The sequence below is a fragment of the Lactuca sativa genome, chromosome 4 (assembly GCF_002870075.4).
Source record: "Lactuca sativa cultivar Salinas chromosome 4, Lsat_Salinas_v11, whole genome shotgun sequence".
Lineage (NCBI taxonomy): Eukaryota > Viridiplantae > Streptophyta > Magnoliopsida > Asterales > Asteraceae > Lactuca > Lactuca sativa.
This window is the reverse complement of record NC_056626.2, coordinates 397,001,273-397,025,794: the sequence shown is the minus strand read 5'-3', so window position 1 is coordinate 397,025,794 and position 24,522 is coordinate 397,001,273. Positions and strand designations below refer to the sequence as shown.

General features: G+C 37.7%; 1 protein-coding gene across 1 annotated transcript; it reads left to right on the top strand.

Annotated features, from left to right (window-relative positions):
- The first annotated feature begins 21,737 nt into the window (after window positions 1-21,737).
- On the top strand, window positions 21,738-23,274 carry LOC111906815 (transcription factor MYB30). The gene is made up of 3 exons (XM_023902598.3): window positions 21,738-22,026; window positions 22,133-22,262; window positions 22,352-23,274. The coding sequence occupies exons 1-3, from the start codon at window positions 21,894-21,896 to the stop codon at window positions 23,076-23,078; spliced, it is 990 nt and encodes a 329-aa protein (XP_023758366.1). The 5' UTR covers window positions 21,738-21,893; the 3' UTR covers window positions 23,079-23,274.
- Window positions 23,275-24,522: the final 1,248 nt, after the last annotated feature.

The window sequence follows — 24,522 nt, the reverse complement described above, 5'->3', positions numbered from 1 at the left end:
ATAAGACCGGAGTTCTCCACGGTGAGAAGCCTAGTCTTCTAATTCTATTTTTGTGTAGTTCGTTAAGTTGCCCGGGCTGTTCTTGTATTTCCGTAGGTGTTTAGACTATAGGGCGATCTGTTTATAAGAGTCGTATTGGGTTCTAAGTTTGTTCACATGACGATGTGATTACTCGTAGACCTAGGCAGTTCTCCGTCCTGAAGTTCATATTAGAATTCATACATGCTTTCACAATCACAATTTCGTGTATACGAGTTGTATATAATTAAGATTGAAAAGGTAGTCGAATAACTGATTCTTCTTTTAGCTCACATCCCATCGGGGAAAAAGAAGTTAAAGTGGAATCATCAATTCTAAACCTGTAGAACCTTGATTATATATCACTCTTATGTATACATTCCTCAGTGATAGATCAATCGTATGAATCCTTGGATTGAACTTGACGTACTGCATGAGTGGTACTTCGGGGATTTCCTCAGAAAGAAAATATCTAAGAGGTACTCCTGGCATGAGTACTTCGGTGTTCTGATATGACGGCTTCGCTGGAAAAGTGATCTAAAAGAAAGCGATGTACGTATGAAGCTGTTTTTGTGAGGATCTAATTGAATCGAGTCGTATGATAATGTTGAAATCATACTGAATCTTAAAGACATTAGATTTGAACATAAGACGTTTACAGACAAAACACAACTGTGCAACCATGAACAGAGTTACAGTACTTTAGACTTACGACAAGACTGTCGCTGCGAATATGATATACTACAAACGACAAGTATACGCAGCACGAGCATCCTTATAAAGACAGGATCTCGCAAAAGGTAAGACCCTAGTTGCAGTAGTTCTTGATAGTTTATAAGTCTGTTACTATGAAACGCCTTAATTTCATTAACGAGGGTTCCGGAGTAGGTTCCCCTGCAGCTGTGATCCTAAGAATCTTCCCATCTGCACCCGAGTTCTTCGCTATCGGGCAATCCCTCTTGAGGTGTCCAATTTCACCGCATTGGTGACATATATGGACAGCGCCCACATTGGTGGTGGAAGTGGAGTCTTTAGTAGGAGTTATGGGGACGCGGGTTCTTTCCTTTTTTGGGCAATCTCTTTTATAGTGTCCAAACTCACCACAATTATAGCAAACTAGGCTTGCCCCAGTGGTGGAGGTAGTTCTACAAAAACGAGCAATGTGCCCCATCTTGTTGCAATTATCGCATTGCAAGGCTCGGCACATTCCATCGTGCTGGTAGTTGCACCGGTCGCACTTCGAGAGTGTTCCTTTGTATGGTCTACTCGGTACGGGAACGACAGGGGTTTCCACTTGCAGCTATTGTATAGCCAGCCTTTGGGATCTCTTGCGTTCTTTCCGGGCTTGACGCTTTCGTTTCTTGTTCTCTGCTTTTCGGCTTTTCGAGCCTGTGACTGTTACTGTTTGGCGATTTCCTGGATGGATACCACGATTAGAAACTTCAATTCCATCATCAACATTGATTGTGCTGATAGCGCTATGGTGTGCATGGACAACGGTTACGGCAGCTACCACGGCAGCTGTAACTGCTGTTTGGAAGGTAGCGGCGTCCATAGGAAAGACGGAGGTCTCGCTGTTTGACTGATTGTTTCCCGGTGACGATGTGATTCTGTAACACGAAAGATAAGGATTTTGTGAGCGATTCTGGTTGACCCTTGATGTACTTAGATTGTTCATGTAAAAGAGTATGAGTATGTTCTCGAAAGTTTGACCTACATCCCTATGATGCAGTCCTAGCACGGATTGAAAATATGTTCACGGAGATTTGACCTACACCCCTATGATGCAGTCCTAGTAATGAGTAGAAGTAAGTTCGTAGAATGGTCTTAAGACGTTTGTCGTTCAAGCCGAGGTATCGTGGGTTGCTGAATAACAAGATCCAACCATTGAAAGAGACTTGGAAATGTCTCCGGAGCTAAATTACTATAGTCCAATGACTTGACTAAAGCATGATTCAGATAGACTCCAATAAAAGTATGATAAGAGTACTTGAATAAAGAATGACACAGAAGTTAGCCGACTATCAATATCTTTGATATTCATGACGTAAAAATTCAGGAAAATAACCTTGTAAAGGTCTTACATCATATCCGGAGAAGATAGTTCTTGACAGCATAATGACCTAACCAAAAGTACTTACAGTGCAAGATAATTTCATAGAAAATGCCACATCGGGCATAGACAGAAAACGATTCCTTTTAACAAGGAAAATAAAGTAAAGCGTCTACCACCGGCGACAGTCATCCCTCTGGTGAACTCTTAGTTCAGCCAGTTGACGTTCCACATCAAGTAGGTGTCTTTCGTACACCCTCTGGCGTACTCGGAGCTCTATGACTTCGGCTTGTGATTCAGCCAGTGCTCGCAGCAGGGTTTCATGGTTTCTCTCAGATCTCTCGCGAGCATCTTCTAGACGAATGGTGCGGAGGGTATGCATTCTCGCATTGGCGACAACTTTAGTGATCTGATGTAGGGCTGTCCTGCCTTGAATCTCATTTCGGGCCACTCTGCGGACCAAGATTGGCAAGATTCTATCTGTTGAGCCCCCATTGCTCAGGTTGTAAAAGTTCCGATCGTCATTAAATGGAATTGGCTGATCTTGTCCTTGGCTCCATGTTTCTAAACATTCCACCCACTCAGGCCTCGGGCCATGAAAAGCCGGACGAGGGTTAGGAATTGGAAAGGGAGCTGCTTGGGGTAGGTTCTCAACCTCTGGTTCGGAATTAGCATTGTTTGAAAGGTCTTCATCATGGTGATCATTCAAAGGGATAGGATGATCATTCTCTGGTTCTCCTCCAAACCAACCATCTATGACTTCGTTCGGAAGATACTAGTTGCTGTGGGGATGGAGTCCAACCATGTTATCTATGCGAGAATTGGGGTAAGAAATAATTATTAGACGAACTATCTAGATAATTATTTAGAAAATCTTCATTAGTTACATCGTTATTTGTGAAGTGCATACCGGTTATATGTAATCAAAACAGGATAGGCCTTCGAATAAGTGATCTTAACTCCAAATTCACACAGAATCGGGGCGAAGTAAAATTTTCACAAATTCTAAGTCTACAACATCCTAATTACATATAGCCTTAGTGTATCCACTTAGCAACTATCAACTTAGTAATGAAGATCTCGTTTTAGTTCTCAAGTATAACGCACTTATAGTAACACCAAATACTCCTATAGTATTTTAAGTTTAATGTTATGTTCTATTTTTCTCATTGTGGTAGGGTTGGTAAGATTTTTGCATTGTTGCAACCACACAATTAAACTTAGGCACATGCTAGTCAACCCTCGGATAATATAGGTGATCAGGCTATGTCTTCCCAGTTTTGACCATATGTCTCTAAGCCCACTTGTGTTGCCCAACTACCGTAATTATTTTGTATTGTCCTAGTGACACTGATTTTAGTATGAATGCAGGCACGTATACTTACTGAAATATTTTATTATTTAAAGTATATTTAAAGTATAAACTCTTGGTCAGAGTATTTTTAATCCCTTATGTATTTATAGTTAGTATATCTTTTATGGGTTGATATACTTAATTCACTATAAACAATGCTCTGATACTAATCTATCACACCCCAAAACCATTGAATGGCGGAAACGTTCTGGGGCGGACGACGTCATGTACAGTATCACAACAATGAAAAGTAGTAAACAAGCAACAACTTCATCCATTGCATTAATAATATAATTTTAATACAAGTGTATTATGATATGTATAATAGACACTAATGAATAAATCAAAATGAAAGATAAGTCTTGATCGAGCTCCATCTTCCTTAATCCTTGCATTGGTACCTGTCTATGATGACCTGAGGATACAAGTAATTTTGAAAGCGAGTATCAGCTTTGAAGCTGGTGAGATCATAAGTATTTTAGTGTCTTAATTTGTATAAAAATACTTGTATGTATTTGAAATGTAAGTATTTGTATGTATACAAATTGTAAGTATTAAAAATGTAAATAAACTGTAGGTATGAAAACGTTTGTGAAACAACTGTAAACGTTTGAAAAGCCCTAGAAATCCCTATGATTCCTATTAGTAACAAAAGGAGTCTTCTACCAAGACTTAACTGTTCTCAATGTAGTCTTCTACCAAGACCTAACTGTTCTAAATGTAGTCTTCTACCAAGACCTAACTGTATTAGTATTACCCTTTGGAACAAGGGCAACTAACAATGTTAACTGAAGACATCCGTAGATGTACATTTACCTCTGTTGCTAACTGTTGGGTATACGAATAGTCAGTGCCCAAAAGTATACCTGTAATGGTATCAACCGTTGACATCCGTGGATGTGCTTTTACCTCTATAGCTAGCAGAGATTTTAGGAATGCTCAGTCCCGCAATGTATCCTTGGGTACTAGGATATTAAATCCATTCTATCTCGTCGATTATGTGATTGAATCACAAGGTAAAGATAAGAATGAGGATTATATAACAGAATCTATACATATATAATGTACTAATAATTCTTGTAAGTGTACTCATGTAAATATAATCCTGTGACCATATCTATGTAGTAGTATGGTAATGTACTGTAATGTTCTAGCTAGTATTGTACGTGCTCTCTACCTAGCAAGTATAGTAATGTACTCGTTCTAGTATCGTTGTATATGTTCTCTTTCTAGTATAGTTGTATATGTTCTCTCTCTAGTATAGTTGTATATGTTCTTCTCTAGTATAGTTGTATATGTTCTTCTCTAGTATAGTTGTATATCTTCTTCTCTAGTATAGTTGTATATGTTCTTCTCTAGTATAGTTGTATATGTTCACATAGTATTAAGTATTGACTCATGAATGAACTGACTCATAATATGATATTGTGTTCTAGTAATAGTTCTAGTATCTTCCTAAACTACCCATATGGTAGTTTATGATGGGTTTTGAGCATTCTAACACTTCCTAAGTGTACATGCAACCCTAATAACCTTGGATCTATGTTTGTCTAATTATCATGCAAAGTTGAATTCCAAGGTTATATTCCTATCTAGCATACATGGGGAACAATTTTAACTTGAAGCATAGATAGAATAACTTACCTTGTTGTTGCCTGTGTTCCTTGAAACCTTGTGAGCCTAGCACCCCAAGTGTGATGCCTCAAATGCTTCACACAACACCAAATGCTCTTGGAAAGATTCTTGAGATAACACACACTTCTCAAAATCGGCCAAGCCCTCTTGTTTCTTATGTCTAGCCGTTTTTGGTGGAGAATGGGATCCTTATATAGTGTTGACACATCTAGGGTTACACCATGTAAACCCTAATGTGTCATGACTCTTCATTTCCATGACCCATGGGTTTGTAACTCCCATGGAGCATCCATGGAGCATCCTATGGGTAGAACCCAACTTGATAATCCATGGAGCCTCTTAGCCCACTATACAAGATATGGATGAACCCATATATTTAATTAGTTAACCTTTGATCACTTAATTAATTCCAAATTAATTCTTGATCAAACTAATCAAATAATATTATTAATATATTAGAACTTATAATATATTAATAATCTCCAAGTGTTATTTCTCTCATTTAGTCTATCCAATTGCATGGTGCCATGCAACCCAAATGGACCATGCCGGGTCGGGTCAAGTACAAGCCCGAAATAGTTATGGACTTAGACACCTTATCCAACAGTCTCCCACTTGGATAAGTCTAATAACTATATCTCTAGTACTTCAGGAACCGACCGGCAATCATAGCTCTTTCAAGGTTTCTCGGAACTGAGAAGATGATAGTACGCCATTTAAGATAAGTGATCATATAATCCTCCGTTCTAGATATCAGCCGGACAAATACATGGAACATAGTCTTGCTTATTGTCCAGCATTTGTTTCCCGATTTCCGATTTGTTTGACATAGAACTTAATTGAACACATCAACTTAGTTCTGACCGGGCCCGGTACATGGGTCAAAACAAAATCATCGAGGGGCCCAGATATCAGCTTCTAATCCAAGAAGGAACAGATAAACTTCGACTCATATGTTTGTTCTACCACTCATTGAATTACACACAAAAGTACGTTTTATAACATCGAGTTACCAATGCGGTTTCGTACAGTCAATGCATAACCAACTTGTAAGTAACAAATCATATCTCTAGGTTTGAAGACTTATATGATATTACCGTCTCACGATCACTCGAGATAGAATTCCATGAAGTGATTCCAGTGAGCGTGGGTTGAGTCCAATGCTCAGAACTTATGAGCACTCATGATTGTTGTAGCCTTGTCCAAGACCTCTACAACCAAACATGACAGTCTTGATTCATATCTACTTCCAACATATGACCGACTGTGGAGGTTTGAATAATATGTTATACCAAACAAAATTATTCTGGAAGTCAAAACATGCAAAAGAAATATAGTAAACGATCGACAAGAGATAGCAACACTTTACTCATAAATAAAACTCCTTTTATTCATCATCAAATGTCAATTACACTTTACAAATTTCTGGGTTATCTAACTACTAAATCTAATATCATCCTTCAGCCCTATGCTCCGAGCATGCTGGAGATGCTTAACCCTACTCAGTCCCTTCGTGAGGGGATCTGCTGGGTTCTCATCCGATGATACCCTCTTTGCCACGAGGAGTCCTTCTTCGATCCGATGTCTGATGAAATGGTATTTTCTGTCGATGTGTCTGGATCTCCCATGATCCCTTGGTTCCTTGGCTAAGGCAACAACACTTTCACTATCACAGAAAATTTCCATTGGCTCTTTAATAGCTGGTACAACTCCAAGGTCTCCAATGAAGTTCTTCAGCTATATCGCCTCCTTTGCAGCTTCGCTAGCTGCAATATACTCTGATTCACAAGTAGAATCTGCCACTGTCTCTTGCTTGGAACTCTTCCAAGAAATTGCTCCTCCGTTTAGGGTAAAGACCCAGCCCGACTGAGAGCGGAAATTATCCCTATCAGTCTGGAAGCTAGCATCACTATACCCTACAACTCTCAAGTTATCACTCCCACCGAGGGTAAGAACCCAGTCCTTAGTCCTCCGTAGGTACTTGAGGATATTCTTTACCGCAGTCCAGTGTGCCTTGCCAGGGTTCGCCTGATACCTGCTAACCATGCTCAAGGAAAAAGCTACATCGGGTCGAGTACACGTCATAGCATACATGATCGATCCTACAGCCGAAGCGTAAGGTGTTCGACTCATTTCTGCTATCTCAGCCTCAGTGCTAGGGCTTTGTGTCTTACTCAATCTGGTGTTACTCTGGATGGGTAACTCTCCTTTCTTGGAATCCTGTATGCTGAATCGCTTCAGCACCTTATCCAAGTAGGTACTCTGACTAAGTCCAATTAGTCTTTTACTCCGATCTCTCAAGATTCTTATCCCTAGAATATAGGCAGCTTCACCAAGGTCCTTCATAGCGAAACACTTCCCAAGCCAGGACTTTACTTCCTGCAGGGTTGGAATGTCGTTTCCTATGAGTAGTATGTCATCCACATATAATACCAAGAAGCTAACTATACTCCCACTAGCCTTGACATACACACAAGATTCATCTTCACTCCTAGAAAAGCCAAATTCCTTGACCTTTTCATCAAAGCAAAGATTCCATCTGCGAGGTGCTTGCTTCAATCCATAAATGGATTTCTCAAGCTTACACACTCTATTAGGGTACTCGTTGCTGACAAAACCCTCTGGCTGACTCATGTAAACATCTTCAGCCAACTTTCCATTAAGGAAAGCGGTTTTGACATCCATCTGCCATATTTCATAGTCATGAAATGCAGCTATGGCTAACAGAACCCGAATAGACTTAATCTTGGCTACTGGAGAAAAGGTCTCATCATAATCCACTCCAGGAATTTGAGAGAAGCCCTTTGCAACCAGTCTAGCCTTATAAGTGTGTACTTTACCATCCATGTCGGTCTTCTTCTTGAAGACCCATTTGCACCCTACTGTCTTACGACCTGGTACATTCTCAACCAAGTTCCAAACTTGATTGTCATACATGGATTGTATCTCGCTATCCATAGCCTCTTTCCATTTAGCAGACTCGGGGCCTGCCATGGCTTCCTCGTAGCTGTTAGGGTCACCTTGTCTTACTAGTGTTTCATCACTAATAAGTGTCTCACCTTCTGCAGTAATATGGAATCCATAGTAATGCTCAGGTGCACTCCTAACTCTCGTGGAACGTCTCAGAGGTACAGATTTGTCAATTGGCTCAACAGGAGTTTCCTCCTCAAGTTGAGGGCTAGAGTTTGAAGTTCCTTCACCACTTGATTCTTGAATTTCTTCAAGATCAATTTGTCTCCCACTGTCTCCTTGGCTTATAAACTCTCTTTCTCGAAAGACTCCTCTTCTTGCTACAAAGACCACATTGTCACTAGGTCTGTAGAAGAGGTAACCAAAGGATCGCTGTGGGTAACCGATGAAAATACACCTCTCGCTTCGAGGTTCGAGTTTATCATGAGTCTCGCGTCTCACGAAAGCCTCGCAACCCCAAATCTTGATGTGGTCTAGTTTAGGTACTTTACCAGTCCACATCTCGTGAGGAGTTTTGGCAACTTTCTTTGTAGGGACTAGATTAAGAATATGGGCGGCAGTCTCTAAGGCATACCCCCAGAATGAGATTGGTAGCGAAGCTCGACTCATCATGGAACGAACCATATCCAACAAGGTTCGATTACGCCTCTCAGCCACACCATTCAACTGTGGTGTCCTGGGAGGTGTCAATTGTGAGACTATCCCACATTCCCTTAGATAGTCGAGGAACTCTGAACTAAGATACTCACCACCACGATCGGATCGAAGCATCTTAATGTTCCTGCCCAATTGATTCTCGACTTCCTGTTTAAATTCCTTAAACCTCTCGAAAGTCTCTGACTTATGCTTGATCAAGTAGACATATCCATATCTACTATAATCATCAGTAAAAGTCAAATAATAACGATTAGCATCCCTTGTGGCATGTTTGAATGGTCCACACACATCCGTGTGTATAAGGTCCAACAAACCTTCACCCCTCTCACATGAACCTGTGAAGGGTGACTTTGTCATTTTTCCAAGTAAGCATGATTCGCAACTATCATCTGACTTTAGGTCAAACGACTCCAAGACTCCATCCTTTTGGAGTTGGCCTATGCGTTTCTTGCTTATATGTCCAAGACGACAATGCCATAATGATGCTTTATCCAAGTTATTATTAGTAGAATCAATACACAAAACATTATTTCCCAAGTTATCTACAACAGATACAGCTTCATACACACCATCACAAGGTAATGCTTTAAAATAAAAGACATTATTATAGAAAACATCTATAGAACCAACTTCATTATTAAATGAAAAGGTAAACCCTTGTTTGTACAAAGCATGAAAGGAAATAATATTTCTTGCCATTCCTGGCGAATAACAACACTTATTCAAATCTAAACTAAACCCACTACTTAGCGATAAAGTATAAACTCCAATCTTGGTAACAGGTATAGCTTTCCTATTCCCCATGATCAAGTTTATCCTTCCTTGCTCCACATCCTCACTTCTTCTTAGTCCCTGCAAGTCACAACAAATGTGAATACCACAACCGGTATCAAGGACCCAAGAATTAGAATGGGGTGAGTTATTAGAAATGATAGTGTAAATACCTGCATGGTTGGGTTTAACTTTCCCATCCTTCACATCTTGCTGGTATTTTGGGCAGTTCCGCTTCCAATGAGCTTTTTCATGGCAATAGAAGCATTCAGCCTCTTTTGGGTCAGAAGAAGGAGTAATGAAACCTTTCTTGGTTCCACTTGAAGAAGAGCCATCAAGGGTCCGAACCTTGGTACCCTTAGAAGAGCTCTTTCTCTTCCTCCCTCGACTTTTCCCGATTGCCAAAATCGGAGTAGAGTTTTGAGTAGGGGTGATAGCAATCGACTTCCCCTTAAGACCTGTTTCTGCGGTCTTGAGAAGTCCCTGAAGTTTGCTGAGGGTGACTTCTTCCTTGTTCATGTGATATGTCATGCGGAATTGATCATAGCACGATGGTAAGGAATGCAAAATAATATCTATTGCAAGATCCTCCGGGAAGTTCACATTAAGCTTCAGCAAACGATCCACATACCTTTGCATTTTCTGCATGTGGCTCGTGACGGATTCCCCGTCCTTCATCATGGTTGTTATCATGGAGCAGATGATTTCATACCTCTCTTGTCTTGCACTTTGATGGTATCTTTCCATCAAATCTTGGTGCATTTCATAAGGGTAGAAATCCTCATAAGACTTTTGGAGTTCCGCTGTCATCGTGGCCATCATGATGCAAGCCACTTTCGTAGCATCCCTTTCATGTGCCCGAAATTCAGCGATCTCCTGAGGAGTTGCAGTGGACTCATCAATCTCCTTAAGCTCCTTGTCAAGGACATATTCTTTGTCCTCGTAGCGGGTAATCATCCTGATGTTTCTGATCCACTCATTGAAGTTGGATCCATCAAAGGTGACTTTCCCACACAAGTTCATAAGGGAAAAGGAGCCATTAGGATTAGAGCCAGAAGCATTGTTGAAAGACATCTGAAGGTAAGAGGACAAGATTAGTTTAGATATAAGAGAGTCCTTAATAAAACACCCAAATGTAATATTAAGGCTAGGATCCAATCACAATATAATATAACTTAGAAGAGGTATGCCGTAATCTAAGCTATATCATATTTGAAAGGTAGGTGAATGACGATTCACCAATTTCCACCACGAAAACCGCAATATTTTACTATTAGGTTTTTTTGAATGGTTCTTAGAAATTCCTAGATTCTTTGAGATTCAATGAACTTTTCAAAGGCATGTTTCAATCTCGAGTGTGCCCTCCAAGTTTTGTGACTGGGATGCCGAGGATCACAAAACGAGGTGTGAAGTAACCATGCAAATCACTTGGTACCCTTAAAGTTTATCACTCAATCGATGTGCCGGTTAACCACACACGCTCCATCGATACTATAATAAACCCTAAGTCACCCTTTACCTACCTTGTTAAGTCCAAGTTAGTGTGCCGGTTAACCACACACGCTCCACCAACGACTTAATCAAAGTGTAAAGTGTAATTTCATGGATTAGCACCTTATTCACATTTTTCCTAAAGTAACTAAGATTGGGAATTTAATAAAACATTTAGTTACTTTATAATATTCATCATACTTTGAATGAGAATTAATAAGTCCTTGTCTTACCCGTTCGGCTAACGACCCTCCACCGATCAAGCAAGCGGTGGGTGAGAGTGGACACCCATTAAGTCACCATTTTATAGGCAACAACCTTATACCCACCTTATAGACCGGCTTCGTGAATGAGGCGTACTAGCGGTAAGACGACTTTGTTCTTATACATATATATATAATTATTAAATCATAATAATATAAGTATAAGGGTTGAATTTTAACTTTTAAAATTCTAGGGGTTGGAACTAAAGTTTTAACTTAACTTTACTTGTTCCAAAACTTGAGGGCAAGTTTTGTAAACTTTCAAAACTTTTCATTTCTTGTAACTTATGAGTTTAATAGAGTAATAAAATGAGGACTTTTCATTTTTCTAACTCTTGTGTTCTTTTAATGGTTTTTTAATCCAAGGGACTTTTGGTTTTCCATAACTTGAGGACAAGTTATGGACTCCATTAAAACACATTATGATCATGAATTAATTCTACCACATAGGTTACAAATAATTCCTATGATCATCTAAACATCATAAGAACAAGAATATGAATATGAACACTTTCAAGAATCAAAATCACATTTAATCTTTGTAATTTTGATAATTTGTTGTTGTAAATGAGTTAGAAGAGACATTACACCTTCTAAAATAAGTTTTCAGGTACCAAAACATTTTAGGGTAATGATTCTAATCCATTTCCAGCAACACAAGTCGAAATTCTGCATTCTGTCGACCCTACTCGCCGAGTGCATAAACCTACTCGCCGAGTAGGTTGAAGATACACATGAACTCGTCGAGTCCTCCCCATGGACTCGCCGAGTCCATCAGTCAGACAGCAAGATTTTCGACTTTCTTCAACTTTTAAGCACAAATAACAAACAAACAAGCCTAGGCTCTGATACCACTGATGGGTTTTGAGCATTCTAACACTTCCTAAGTGTACATGCAACCCTAATAACCTTGGATCTATGTTTGTCTAATTATCATGCAAAGTTGAATTCCAAGGTTATATTCCTATCTAGCATACATGGGGAACAATTTTAACTTGAAGCATAGATAGAATAACTTACCTTGTTGTTGCTTGTGTTCCTTGAAACCTTGTGAGCCTAGCACCCCAAGTGTGATGCCTCAAATGCTTCACACAACACCAAATGCTCTTGGAAAGATTCTTGAGATAACACACACTTCTCAAAATCGGCCAAGCCCTCTTGTTTCTTATGTCTAGCCGTTTTTGGTGGAGAATGGGATCCTTATATAGTGTTGACACATCTAGGGTTACACCATGTAAACCCTAATGTGTCATGACTCTTCATTTCCATGACCCATGGGTTTGTAACTCCCATGGAGCATCCATGGAGCATCCTATGGGTAGAACCCAACTTGATAATCCATGGAGCCTCTTAGCCCACTATACAAGATATGGATGAACCCATATATTTAATTAGTTAACCTTTGATCACTTAATTAATTCCAAATTAATTCTTGATCAAACTAATCAAATAATATTATTAATATATTAGAACTTATAATATATTAATAATCTCCAAGTGTTATTTCTCTCATTTAGTCTATCCAATTGCATGGTGCCATGCAACCCAAATGGACCATGCCGGGTCGGGTCAAGTACAAGCCCGAAATAGTTATGGACTTAGACACCTTATCCAACAGTTTACTACTAATCTAACTGGTACATATGGACATGGATGTATACCCTTACTACCCAAGGGCATGGGATGAACTGGAAGGACGGTTATGACTATATATGTATATATGTTACATAACTAATATTTAAACGACTTTCGGACGAGTACCTGATATCCCGCCAGACCACATCTCAAGCGCGAAAAGGAAATAGGGTGGATAACCGTCCTAAGTCTTTTAAACATTTCATATATAACTATACATATAGAGGCATGCAATTTATAATATAAAAGCATAAAATAAGTTTTGTAAAACCTTTGAACATAATTATTATCTAAGAAAAGATCGACTTGATGTCAATTTATAAAACGTTTTGAAGGCATGGGTTTGATAAAAACAACTTTAGTATAAGGAAACATTTGTTTGAAACACAATTGTAAATAAGTTTGAAAGGTAATATACGGAGTAAAATATACAGAGAAGTAAGGAGTTTTAAACACATGAAGTGTTTATGAAAGACATTTGAAGGAAACAGTTTAGTAAAACGGCTAATGAGTAGCCAAACATTTGAATTCTGTTTATTAATCACATGTGATTGATATAATAACTAGCAGTATTCTACTTGTATCCCCCCATAAATTTAAAAACAGTTTAAAACATTGATTAAGGGGTATGAACTCACCTGTAGTGAGTGGTTCTGATGAAAATGTTGGATCAGTTGCTAAGTATCAAGTGGTGACTTGAGTACACACGCAAATCCTATTTAGCATATATTGATACATATATGAATATAATTAGTGTTATGAACAACTAATTAAAGAATTGGGACCACCTTAGGGACTAGTGAACACTTATATTGAAGTGTTACAACCATATACGATTGTATGAAGGGGTATAAGGCTTTACAAAGGAGTGTATGGCCAAAATACACACTATATGTGTGTGTGTGCGGCCAGGTGTGCGGCCTAGTGTGCTGCCAGCACATGTGTGCGGCCCTGTGTGCGGCCCTGTGTGCTGCCAGATGGTGTGTGCTGCCATGTGTGCGGCCAGATGGTCTTCTTGGTACGTTTTATGAAGATCTTCAAGGAGATTTGAATGATACTTGAGAGGATTTCGAGTTCTATGCTTGAAGAAGTGAAAGAAGTGTTCAAAATTGACTAAGTGTGGTATATATAGGTGGAGTGTGCGGTTGGGAAGGGTGTGAGGCCGCAAACACATGTGTGTGGCCGCACACTCCATGTGTTGGAGTGTTTGGCCTCTTTTTGAATCCTACACTTTGAGTTAACCCATTTCCACCCTCCTATCTTGATTATAACCCGTTTAGAACGCTCCAATAGACCCTAAATGGTACTACAAGATAGCAAAACGAGTCTATTATTGATAAGAAATGAAGAATGCAAGCTAGAAATTTTCGGGTTGTCACACTTATGAATTTAGATGATCATAGGAATTACTTGTAACCTACTTGGTAGTTTAATTCTTGATCATAATGTGTTTTAATGGAGTCTGTAACTTGTCCTCATGTTATAGAAAACCAAGAGCCACACTTGAATTAAAACCATTAAAAGAACACAAGAGTTAGAAAAATGAAGAGTCTTCATTTTAAATACTCTAATTAACTCATAAGTTACAAGAAATGAAAAGTTTTGAAAGTTTAAAAAACTTGCCCTCAAGTTTTGGAACAAGTAAAGTCTTGATAAAACTTTAGTTCCAACCCTTAGTTTTTTAAAAGTTAAAATTCTACCCTTATACTTATAGTATTATGATTTAATAAGTATATATATATATATATCTATATATATATATATATATATATATATATATATATATATATATATATATATATATATGTATAAGATCAAAGTCGTCCTACCGCTAGTACGCCTTATTCACGAAGTCGGTCTATAAGGTGGGTATAATGTTGTTGCCTATAAAATGGCAACTTAATGGGTGTCCACTGTAGCCGAACGGGTAAGACAAGGACTATAAATTCTCATTAAAAGTATAATGATTATTATAAAGTAACTGAATGTTTTATAAATTCCCAATCTTAGTTACTTTAGGAAAATGTGAATAAGGTGCTAATCCATGAAATTACACTTTGCACCTTGCTTAATTCGTTGGTGGAGCATGTGTGGTTTACCGGCACACTAACTTGGACTTAACAAGGAAGTAAAATGGTGACTTAAGGTTTTTCATGAGGTTGGAAGGAGCGCGTGTGGTTTACCGGCACAACGATTAAGTGAAAAACATTAAGGGTACCAACTAATTTGCATGGTTACTTCACACCTTGTTTTGTGATCCTCGGTATCCCAGTCACAAAACATGAAGGGCACACTCGATATTGAAACATGATTGAAAAGTTCAATGAATCTCAAAGAATCTAGGAATTTCTAAAAGCCAAATAAAACCTAATAATTTATATTTTGTTTTCATGGTGGAAATTGGTGAATCGTCATTCACCTACCTTTCAAATATGTTATAACTTGGATTACGTCATCCCTCTTCTAGGTTATAATATATTTTGATTGGATCCTAGCCTTAATATTACATTTGGGTGTTTTATTAAGGACTATCCCTATATCTAAACTAAACCTTTTTCCTTCCTTTTCAGATGTCTTCCAACAATGCTACTCCTGGCTCAAACCCTACAGGCTCCTTCTCTCTCATGAATCTCTGTGGGAGAGTCATCTTTGATGGATCCAACTTTACTGATTGGATCAGAAACATCAGGATGGTCACTCGTTACAAGAACAAGGAATATGTTCTTGACAAGGAGCTCAAGGTGCCCGAGCCAACTGCTACTCCTGAGGAGTTTGCTAAATATGAGGAACATGAAAGAGATGCTACCAAAGTGGCATGCATCATGATGGCCACCATGACAGCCGAACTCCAAAAGTCCTATGAGGACTACTATCCTTTTGAGATGCACCAGGATTTGATGGACCGCTACCATCAGAGTGCTCGTCAAGAGCGATATGAAATCATCTCCTCTATGATCACAACCCGAATGAAAGATGGCGAACCCATCACAACCCACATGCAGAAAATGTAAAGGTATGTGGATCGATTGATGAAGTTGAATGTGAACTTCCCTGAGGAGTTAGCAATAGATATTATTTTGCACTCCTTACCTTCGTGTTATGATCAATTCTGCATGACATACCACATGAACAAGGAGGATGTGACAACCGTCAAATTCTGGTCAATTCAAAGTCAAATAAAGTCAACAAGTCAAACCGGTCAACTCAATTTGCCCGTAGGTACTAGAGTTTACGTTATGTAATTTCTAAACAACTCTCTATTCTAATGATAGATCATAAATCGAAAAGTGCGTACATCTAGATCTCCTTAATCTAAAACTGTGGTACGTGGCGAGCCAAACTGATAAAACAATGTTGCATACTCATCGGGAGTATGCAAGATCCTTAAACAAGGCTTAACGGGGCTTACGGACCTTGCATTGCGAAGCCAGACAGTCACATTCATCACACACGAAACCGCTCTCAATCGTTTTCACTCTATCTCTTTGTATGAGAAATCTCTCCAAGAATGTCAAATCTCTCCCAAATCTCTCTAAGTATGAGAAATCTCTCCCAAATATCTCTTTGTATGAGAAATCTCTCCAAGAATGTCAAATCTCTCCCAAATCTCTCTAAGTATGAGAAATCTCTCCTAAATATCTCTTTGTATGAGAAATCTCTCCAAGAATGTCAAATCTCTCCCAAATCTCTCTAAGTATGTGAAATCTCTCCCAAATATCTCTCTGTATGTGAAATCTCTCCCAAATATCTCTTTGTATGAGAAATCTCTCCAAGAATGTCAAATCTCTCCCAAATCTCTCTAAGTATGAGAAATCTCTCCCAAATATCTCTTTGTATGAGAAATCTCTCCAAGAATGTCAAATCTCTCCCAAATCTCTGTAAGTATGTGAAATCTCTCCCAAATGTCTCTCCGTATGTGAAATCTCTCCAAGAATGTCAAATCTCTCCCAAATCTCTCTAAGTATGTGAAATCTCTCCCAAATATCTCTTTGTATGTGAAATCTCTCCAAGAATGTCAAATCTCTCCCAAATCTCTCTGAGTATGTGGAATCTCTCTCAAATCTCTCCCAACTTTCTATAATCACTCGGGGCATTCCGACCCTCGAATTTGGCGAAAACAGCCCAAAAGCGGAAGTCTATGCGAAAAACGGGCTTGAGGAACCGAAACCCCTCTTAGGACCCGAAAGTCCTCTTAGGAACCGAAACCGCTCTTAGGAACTGAAAGTTCCCTTAGGAACCGAACCCTCCTGATGAAGAAGGCTGCTGAACCGAACCGAACCTCACTCAAAGAACCGAACCGAACCCCACTCAAAGAACCGAACCGAACCTTCGCTTTTGACCCTTCGGACCGAGCCTTCGGACTGAGCCCCTCGCCTTCGCCTTCTTCTTCTGGTTCGCACTTCGTGTCCGGCTCAGCACCAGCAAGGACCGAACCTCGGCCTAGGGACCGAACCTCGGCCTAGGACCGAGAGGTCTCGCTGGGAACGCTTTTTCTCCCGGTTTTCGACTAAATTCGCATTTTAGGCCCGTTTTTAATTATTTTAACACGGGATTTTCACCAAAAACTTTATTTTAACATATAAGGACCCTTAACTATTAATTAATCACATTTTTTAGGATAAAACCTTATCCAAAAGAGAGTGGGTGAAGTACAAAGGTAGAGTGTTGACTTTACTTATTTCTATGACACAAGCAACCACTCCCATACCCACTCCATGTCACTATTCACCACCAGCCCATCCCTAGTCACTTCATAGGTCCTTTCTCACTATTTTCAACTATTCCCACGTTCTTAGGGCTGGAACATCCATCCTCTCTCCTCACACTTTAATCATTCTCTCATTTTTATCAAGAATCACACTCCAAACTCTCTCATCTTTTTCTCTCTAATTCGAGAATTTCAAGGCATACTCCAAGAGTCTTCTCCCACAATTAGTAAGTATCATCATCTTTCTTATGATTATTACACATCCTCCTACTCAAAATCAAAGATTGCTTACACAAACATCATCACATTCTTGTTAGATCTTCGAATCTTCAAGTGATTCTTCAAGTGTTCTTGGGTTGAACACTTCTCTTCTTCAACACTTACCTACTGAAATCACTCAAGGTGAGTTCATACCCCTACATTTTCATGTTTTCTCAAGTTTTTAGGCGGGGAATACAAGTTAAAACACCAAGAACATAACTAACATTTTCTAACAGCCTTCATCAGAAAAGTTCAACTCCCTTCACGGACTGTTTTGGACAACTTAAACATTTTAGTTTTCAAAACTGTTTTAGGTGCATGTAGTTCCACTTCTTAGCTTTAAAATGACTACTTGTACATCTACATACGAATTTTCTACAATTTATGGTGATTTTTACAAAACTGCCTATCATTTCAAACACCAATCCGGACCAGTCTGTGATTATGGACTTTTTCACACAAGTAAGAGGTCATTAAAAATTATAATAAAAATTATGAACAAACTAGACTCATTTTACAAACTCTCAGAAGTTACAAAACTTGATTTGGACATTTTATGATTTTCCTACAAATTTTCCAATAACAGTTACAGAAAATGTTATTAACAGAAAAACACTATAAATTTCATTTCACCTTGTAACATGTTGAGCAAGGTATACATCATTATGTGATTATGTGTTGTTGCAAAATATGACAATTTTGTATTCTTATATAGACATACATCAGAAAACAAATGGATTTTTACCTCCACAAGCATGGTAAATATATAAATGATATTACAAGGTTATATCCATTAAAATACAAACATTGGAAAATTATGACAAGTAAGGCTTATGCTCACTACCCACACAAATATTTAATAAACTATAATATGTATAGTTTAGGGTTATTTTACATAACAAACACATTATTAAAGGTTTTACACATACAAAAGAGTTATTACCACTATGGATAATTATGATAAACTATAATAAGTATAGTTAAGCCATTATACCCCCCACAAACGAACACGCTAGTTATAATCGGTATAGTTATGGCATATATATATTACAAACAAAGGGATAAACTATAATAGGTATAGTTTATGTTTCATCTACACTATGAACTTAATTACAAGAAAGGAATTCACCATCACCACCACTTTTGATAAGCTATAATATGCATAGTTCATGTTCACTACCACTATCACTATTTGATGAACTATGATATGTATAGGTTATATTCACCATCACCACCACTTTTGGTAAACTATAATATGCATAGTTCATGTTCACTAGTCACTATCACTATCCGATGAACTATGATATGTATAGTTTATGTTCACAGTCACTATTACTATTTCATACACTACACTAGGGTTTGGTTCCAGTTTCTGGATTTAAGTCCACTTTAAATTTTCGCATTGTTAGACTTCAACTATAATCGTTGAGCGTATATGCTTGAGTCATACAAGAATTTAGTCTGGATTGGCTTAGAATTGGTGGTGCCCGCCTCATCTCCTGTTCCTCGTTGGGTTGTGGACCTAGGGCAGACCCACTATATTCAACGTTTTATCTAACCTAAATCTTATATAACTTATATACGCTGGACGATTATAGGGGAAATCTACGGGTGATTCTAGGGTTCATTAACGCATCATATAGAAATATTCTGTTCACACTTAACTTAGAAAATATTGGATTTTATGGAAATCAAACTCTATCGATTTTACAAGGAAAATGGTTTCTACTTCAAACAAAACTCTTATGAACTCACCAACTTAATTGTTGACACTCTTTCAAAACTACTTGTATTCTCAGGAAGTCAGTGAAACAGGAAAACTTCAGCGCTTTGAGGATGGGACGTTATAACGTCAACAATTTATTTTTGTCATCATAATGTAATTGATTTTGAAACATGTAAACATATACTTTGGTGTAACTTTTTCAATTTTATTTATGATGGTTGTATTTACTTTGAGCACTATTATACACGTTGTTGTGATACTGTACATGAAGTCCTCCACCCCCGGACGTTTCCGCCATCCTTGGTTTGGGGGTGTGACAGAGGAAGTTACACTTAGCAAACTTCAGGGACTCCTAAAGACCGCAGAATCAGGTCTTAAAGGTAAGTCGGTTGTGACCACTCTTGCTACTACTCCAAACTCAGCACCTGTCCTGGCAATCGGGAAAGGTAGAGGGAAGAAGAGAAAGAACCCTTCGAAGGGTACCAAGGGTAAGACTCTTGATGGCTCCTCTTCTAGCGGAACCAAGAAAGGTTTCGTTACACCTTCTTCTGATCCCAAAGAGGCTGAATGCTTCTATTGCCACGAAAAGGCGCACTAGAAGCGTAACTGTCCAAAGTACCAGCAAGATTTGAAGGATGGGAAAGTCAAACCCAACCATGCAGGTATTTACACTATCTCATCTAATAATTCACTCTATTCTAACTCTTGGTCGTTGATACCGGTTGCGGTATACATATTTGTTCTGAAATGCAGGGACTAAGAAGTGAGAATGTGGAGCTTGGAAAGATAAACTTGATCATGGCGAATAGGAAAGTTTCACCTGTCACCAAGATTGGAGTTTATACTTTGTTGCTTAGTAGTGGATTTACTTTAGATTTGAATAAATGTTGTTATTCGCCAGAAATGGCAAGAAATGTTATTTCCTTTCATGCTTTGTATAAAAAAGGTTTTACCTTTTCTTTTGATAATGAAACTGGTGGAATAAATGCTTTCTATAATAATGCGTTTTATTTTAAAGCATTACCTTGTGATGGTGTGTATGAAGCTGTGTCTGTTGTAGATAACTTAGGAAATAATGTAATGTGTATTCATTCTACTAATGATAATAACTTGGATAAAGCATCATTATGGCATTGTCCTCTTGGATATATAAGCAAGAAACGCATAGGCCAACTCCAAAAAGATGGAGTCTTGGAGTCATTTGACCTAAAGTCAGATGATAGTTGCGAATCATGCTTACTTGGAAAAATGACAAAGTCACCCTTCACTGGTTCATGTGAGAGGGGTGAAGGTTTGTTGGATCTTGTACACACGATTAAGTTGTCATTTTATAGGCAACAACCTTACACGAAGTCGAAAAAGAAATTAAAACATAGTCTAATACAAACAAATAAGACTTCAATTTAAATAAGGAAAGTTTCGAAAAGAAAATAGATTTTGGATTATTCTGAAGAATGCTAACATGATCGTAAAATGGTAATTTTTTCCATTTAACAATATCATCAAACATGTTATCATTCAGACATAGATTCGTTTAGATCCAAACCATTAAGATTTAAATCATCCAAACCTCTAACTTTGTAATGGTTAATTACTCAACTTATTTTGTCGTGCTCATTGCTAAAAGATTCTACAACAAAATAATGTTTTTACTCAAAAGTATTTATTCTTTTGCATTGATGGTACACATTATACTTCTAACATGCTTGAGTAACGCGTCAAAAACCATGACATAACTCAAAGTAGTGAAGTACCACTTTCGGCAAACCAAACAAAACAAAATAATCGAGACATCATAGACACTTTACACTTCTAGAACTGGGTAAAAACGTGTTATTGGGTTAATGAAAAGTCGTAAAAGAAAGTCAATACAAGAATTTATTAGGGTTTTTATTGCCGAGTCCCAAAAAAACAAACCCACATTCAATGCAGAACGCGGTTTTAGGGAGACGATGTACATGATGATGATAATATCGCGACACATACACTACAGTAACAAGTGACAGGAGTGGGCCGGAGAGGGTTGGGCTGACTTTAGCTTTAAGCTGCTGTTGCCCCCTGCGTACTACCCTAGCTGTGCCAGCATGCATGAGCTTTGAGTAAATGCACTCTTTGGGTCTTCGCTGTCACCTCCACCCCACCCCACTATCCCTTTTGACTCTTTAAGTCAGCCTCTCACTCCATTGTTTCTTTTTTTCTATATATCAATAACCTTACCCTCTTACGACCTGTGTCTCGCCTCTTTTTTCAATTCCCAACAAAACACAGACTTAAATCCTTCATATTTGGAGAGAGAGAGAAACCTTCAAAGATCAAAAAGCAAGAATCTTTGTTCAAAATTAGATCCAGAAATGGGGAGGCCTCCTTGTTGTGATAAACTTGGTGTTAAGAAAGGTCCATGGACTCCTGAAGAAGATATCATGCTCGTTTCATACGTTCAGCAACATGGCCCTGGGAATTGGCGTCAAGTCCCTACTAACACCGGTATGTATAAATCTTTGTTTGCTTGTTCTTGTGTGTGTATATGTATATGTATATTTAGAGGTGAAATTTAGAAATCGATTATTCATTTTGTTTGTATTGCTTACAGGATTGAGAAGATGCAGCAAGAGTTGTCGGTTGAGATGGACGAATTATCTGAGACCTGGAATAAGAAGGGGGGATTTCACAGAGGATGAGGAGAAAATGATCATTCAGCTTCAAGCTCTTCTGGGAAACAAGTATGTTTTTTCAGAATATTCATAGGAAACAAATTTCGATTCTTTTGGTATAATATTTATAGGAAGGTTTTGTGTTCGTGTGGTTGCAGATGGGCAGCAATTGCCTCGTATCTTCCTGAAAGAACAGATAATGATATCAAGAACTACTGGAATACCCATTTAAAAAAGAAGCTCAAAAAGCTTGAAATGGGGTCCGAGGATCATGATCTTCTTCATACTAATAGTAAAGATAGGTTTTCGTCTTCCACGTCGTCATCATCTTCTTCACACTGTATTTCTAGAGGACAATGGGAGAAGAGACTTCAAACCGATATTCATATGGCCAAACAAGCCCTAAACGATGCTTTATCAATTGATCACAAACCGATTTTTGTACCTCAAGCTACTAAATCATCCTCTCACCCACCTGCATACCCCTCTAGTACTGATAACATAGCCAAATTGCTCAAAGGGTTCATGAAAAACTCAGCCATTTACACCAAAACATGTTCAAATTCAAGCACTCGTGAATCAAGTGGTGAAGTCAATGCTCCTAGCAGTGAAAGCAAGAACAATTCTGGGATTGATTTATCTGAAGCATTTGAATCCCTTTTTGGGTTTGATCAATCTTTCGGATCTCCAAACAACTCCGACTTTTCACAATCAAACACCTCGCCGGAGGGAAGTATTTTTCAAGAGGAAAGCAAGGCGGAGCTTAGATTTACCATGTTTGAGAATTGGTTGCTTGAAGAAACAACCGGTGGTGTGGTTGATCAAGGGAAAGAAGATTTAAGTAACTTTTCGTTTGATGAAAACCCTAATTTTTTCGATAATTGATTTGTTTTCAGAAGCTTTTTATCATTCTTCGGTTATAGTATTAATCAATCTTGTTTAATTTCAATTTAATTTTTTTGGAGTTCGTTTAATTATTTGACATTAGATATGTAGAACTCAAATTGTATGAAGTTGCAATCAGTGATCTAATTATGCATTTGCATCAAGTGTTTGTCGATTTGGCAAATAATTAACTTTATCTCGTTTTTTCATCCTAATATTTCGGTTTTATTATTATTATTATTATTATTATTATTATTATTATTATTATTATTATTATTATTATTATTATGATTTTGGTATTATCATTTCTTCTTGTGGCCCTCACTAACATTGATCTTTATTAAAGACAACTAACCATTAATGCCTTTAGTGATCTTTATATAAGATTTTGTTATTTCGCTTTCTTGAAAATGTGATTTTGCGAACTAAATAAGATTTGGTAAATGGTATGTGTTTTCAATGATACTCATATCATTCTCGTTTAAGTGCTTGTAACATTATTATTTCTATTCTATTGAATCCATGTTTTAGACATAGATTAAATTCTGTTACAATATAATTAAGAACATCTATATATAATATGGGAGTGTTTTACTTGAATTTTTTCCTGAAAAAACTAAAAATACAAAAAACGTTGTATATTTCAAAATATGTGAGTTTTTTCATTTTGTTTTTTATTTGTTAGTTTTTAGTTGTTGTATGGCTTTAATTGCTTAAAAATCGCAAAAAATGAAAAGTGTTTGGTTAGACATTGCTAATTAACAAGTTATTAAGAAGTCACAATTAATATATATTTTTCATTTTCCAAGAATAAAAAATGTTTGAAAAAAACTTATGGTTATGCTGCTTGTTAATTTCATTGGTTCTTTGTTCCCTATAGTCGACCAATCTGTTAGGATTAAATATGTATAAGACGATTTGCTTTAACATGTATGGATCAAAAGAATAAAATCAAGGTTTATAAACTTAGTTAACAAGTTATTAAGAAATCGCAATATATATTTTTCATTTTCCAAAAAAAAATGTTTGAAAAAAACTTTTAGTTAAACTGCTTGTTAATTTCATTGGTTCTTTGCTCCTATAGTCGACAACTCTATTAGGATTCGATACGTATAAGACGAATTGCTTTAAGATGTACGGATCAAAAGATTAAAATCAAGGTTTATGAACTTAGGCCAAAAGTTTGAAATCTAAAAGAGTTAACAAAGAATAAGAAAATGCTGAAAGTTAGTGGTGATCTGAATATACAAATGAACCTTTTCGTGGCCGGAAGCCTTCTTCGAATCATATAACTTGTGGGTTTGTCTAATATTACTCTTGGATTGAAAAATTAGTTATCACAATACAATGGGTGAAAAGTTAAAACGACAATAATTAACTTGTGCGTTAAAATCTTTTTGTATGATAAAACAATTCTTTTAAAGTTTAAGTCCATAGATTTAGG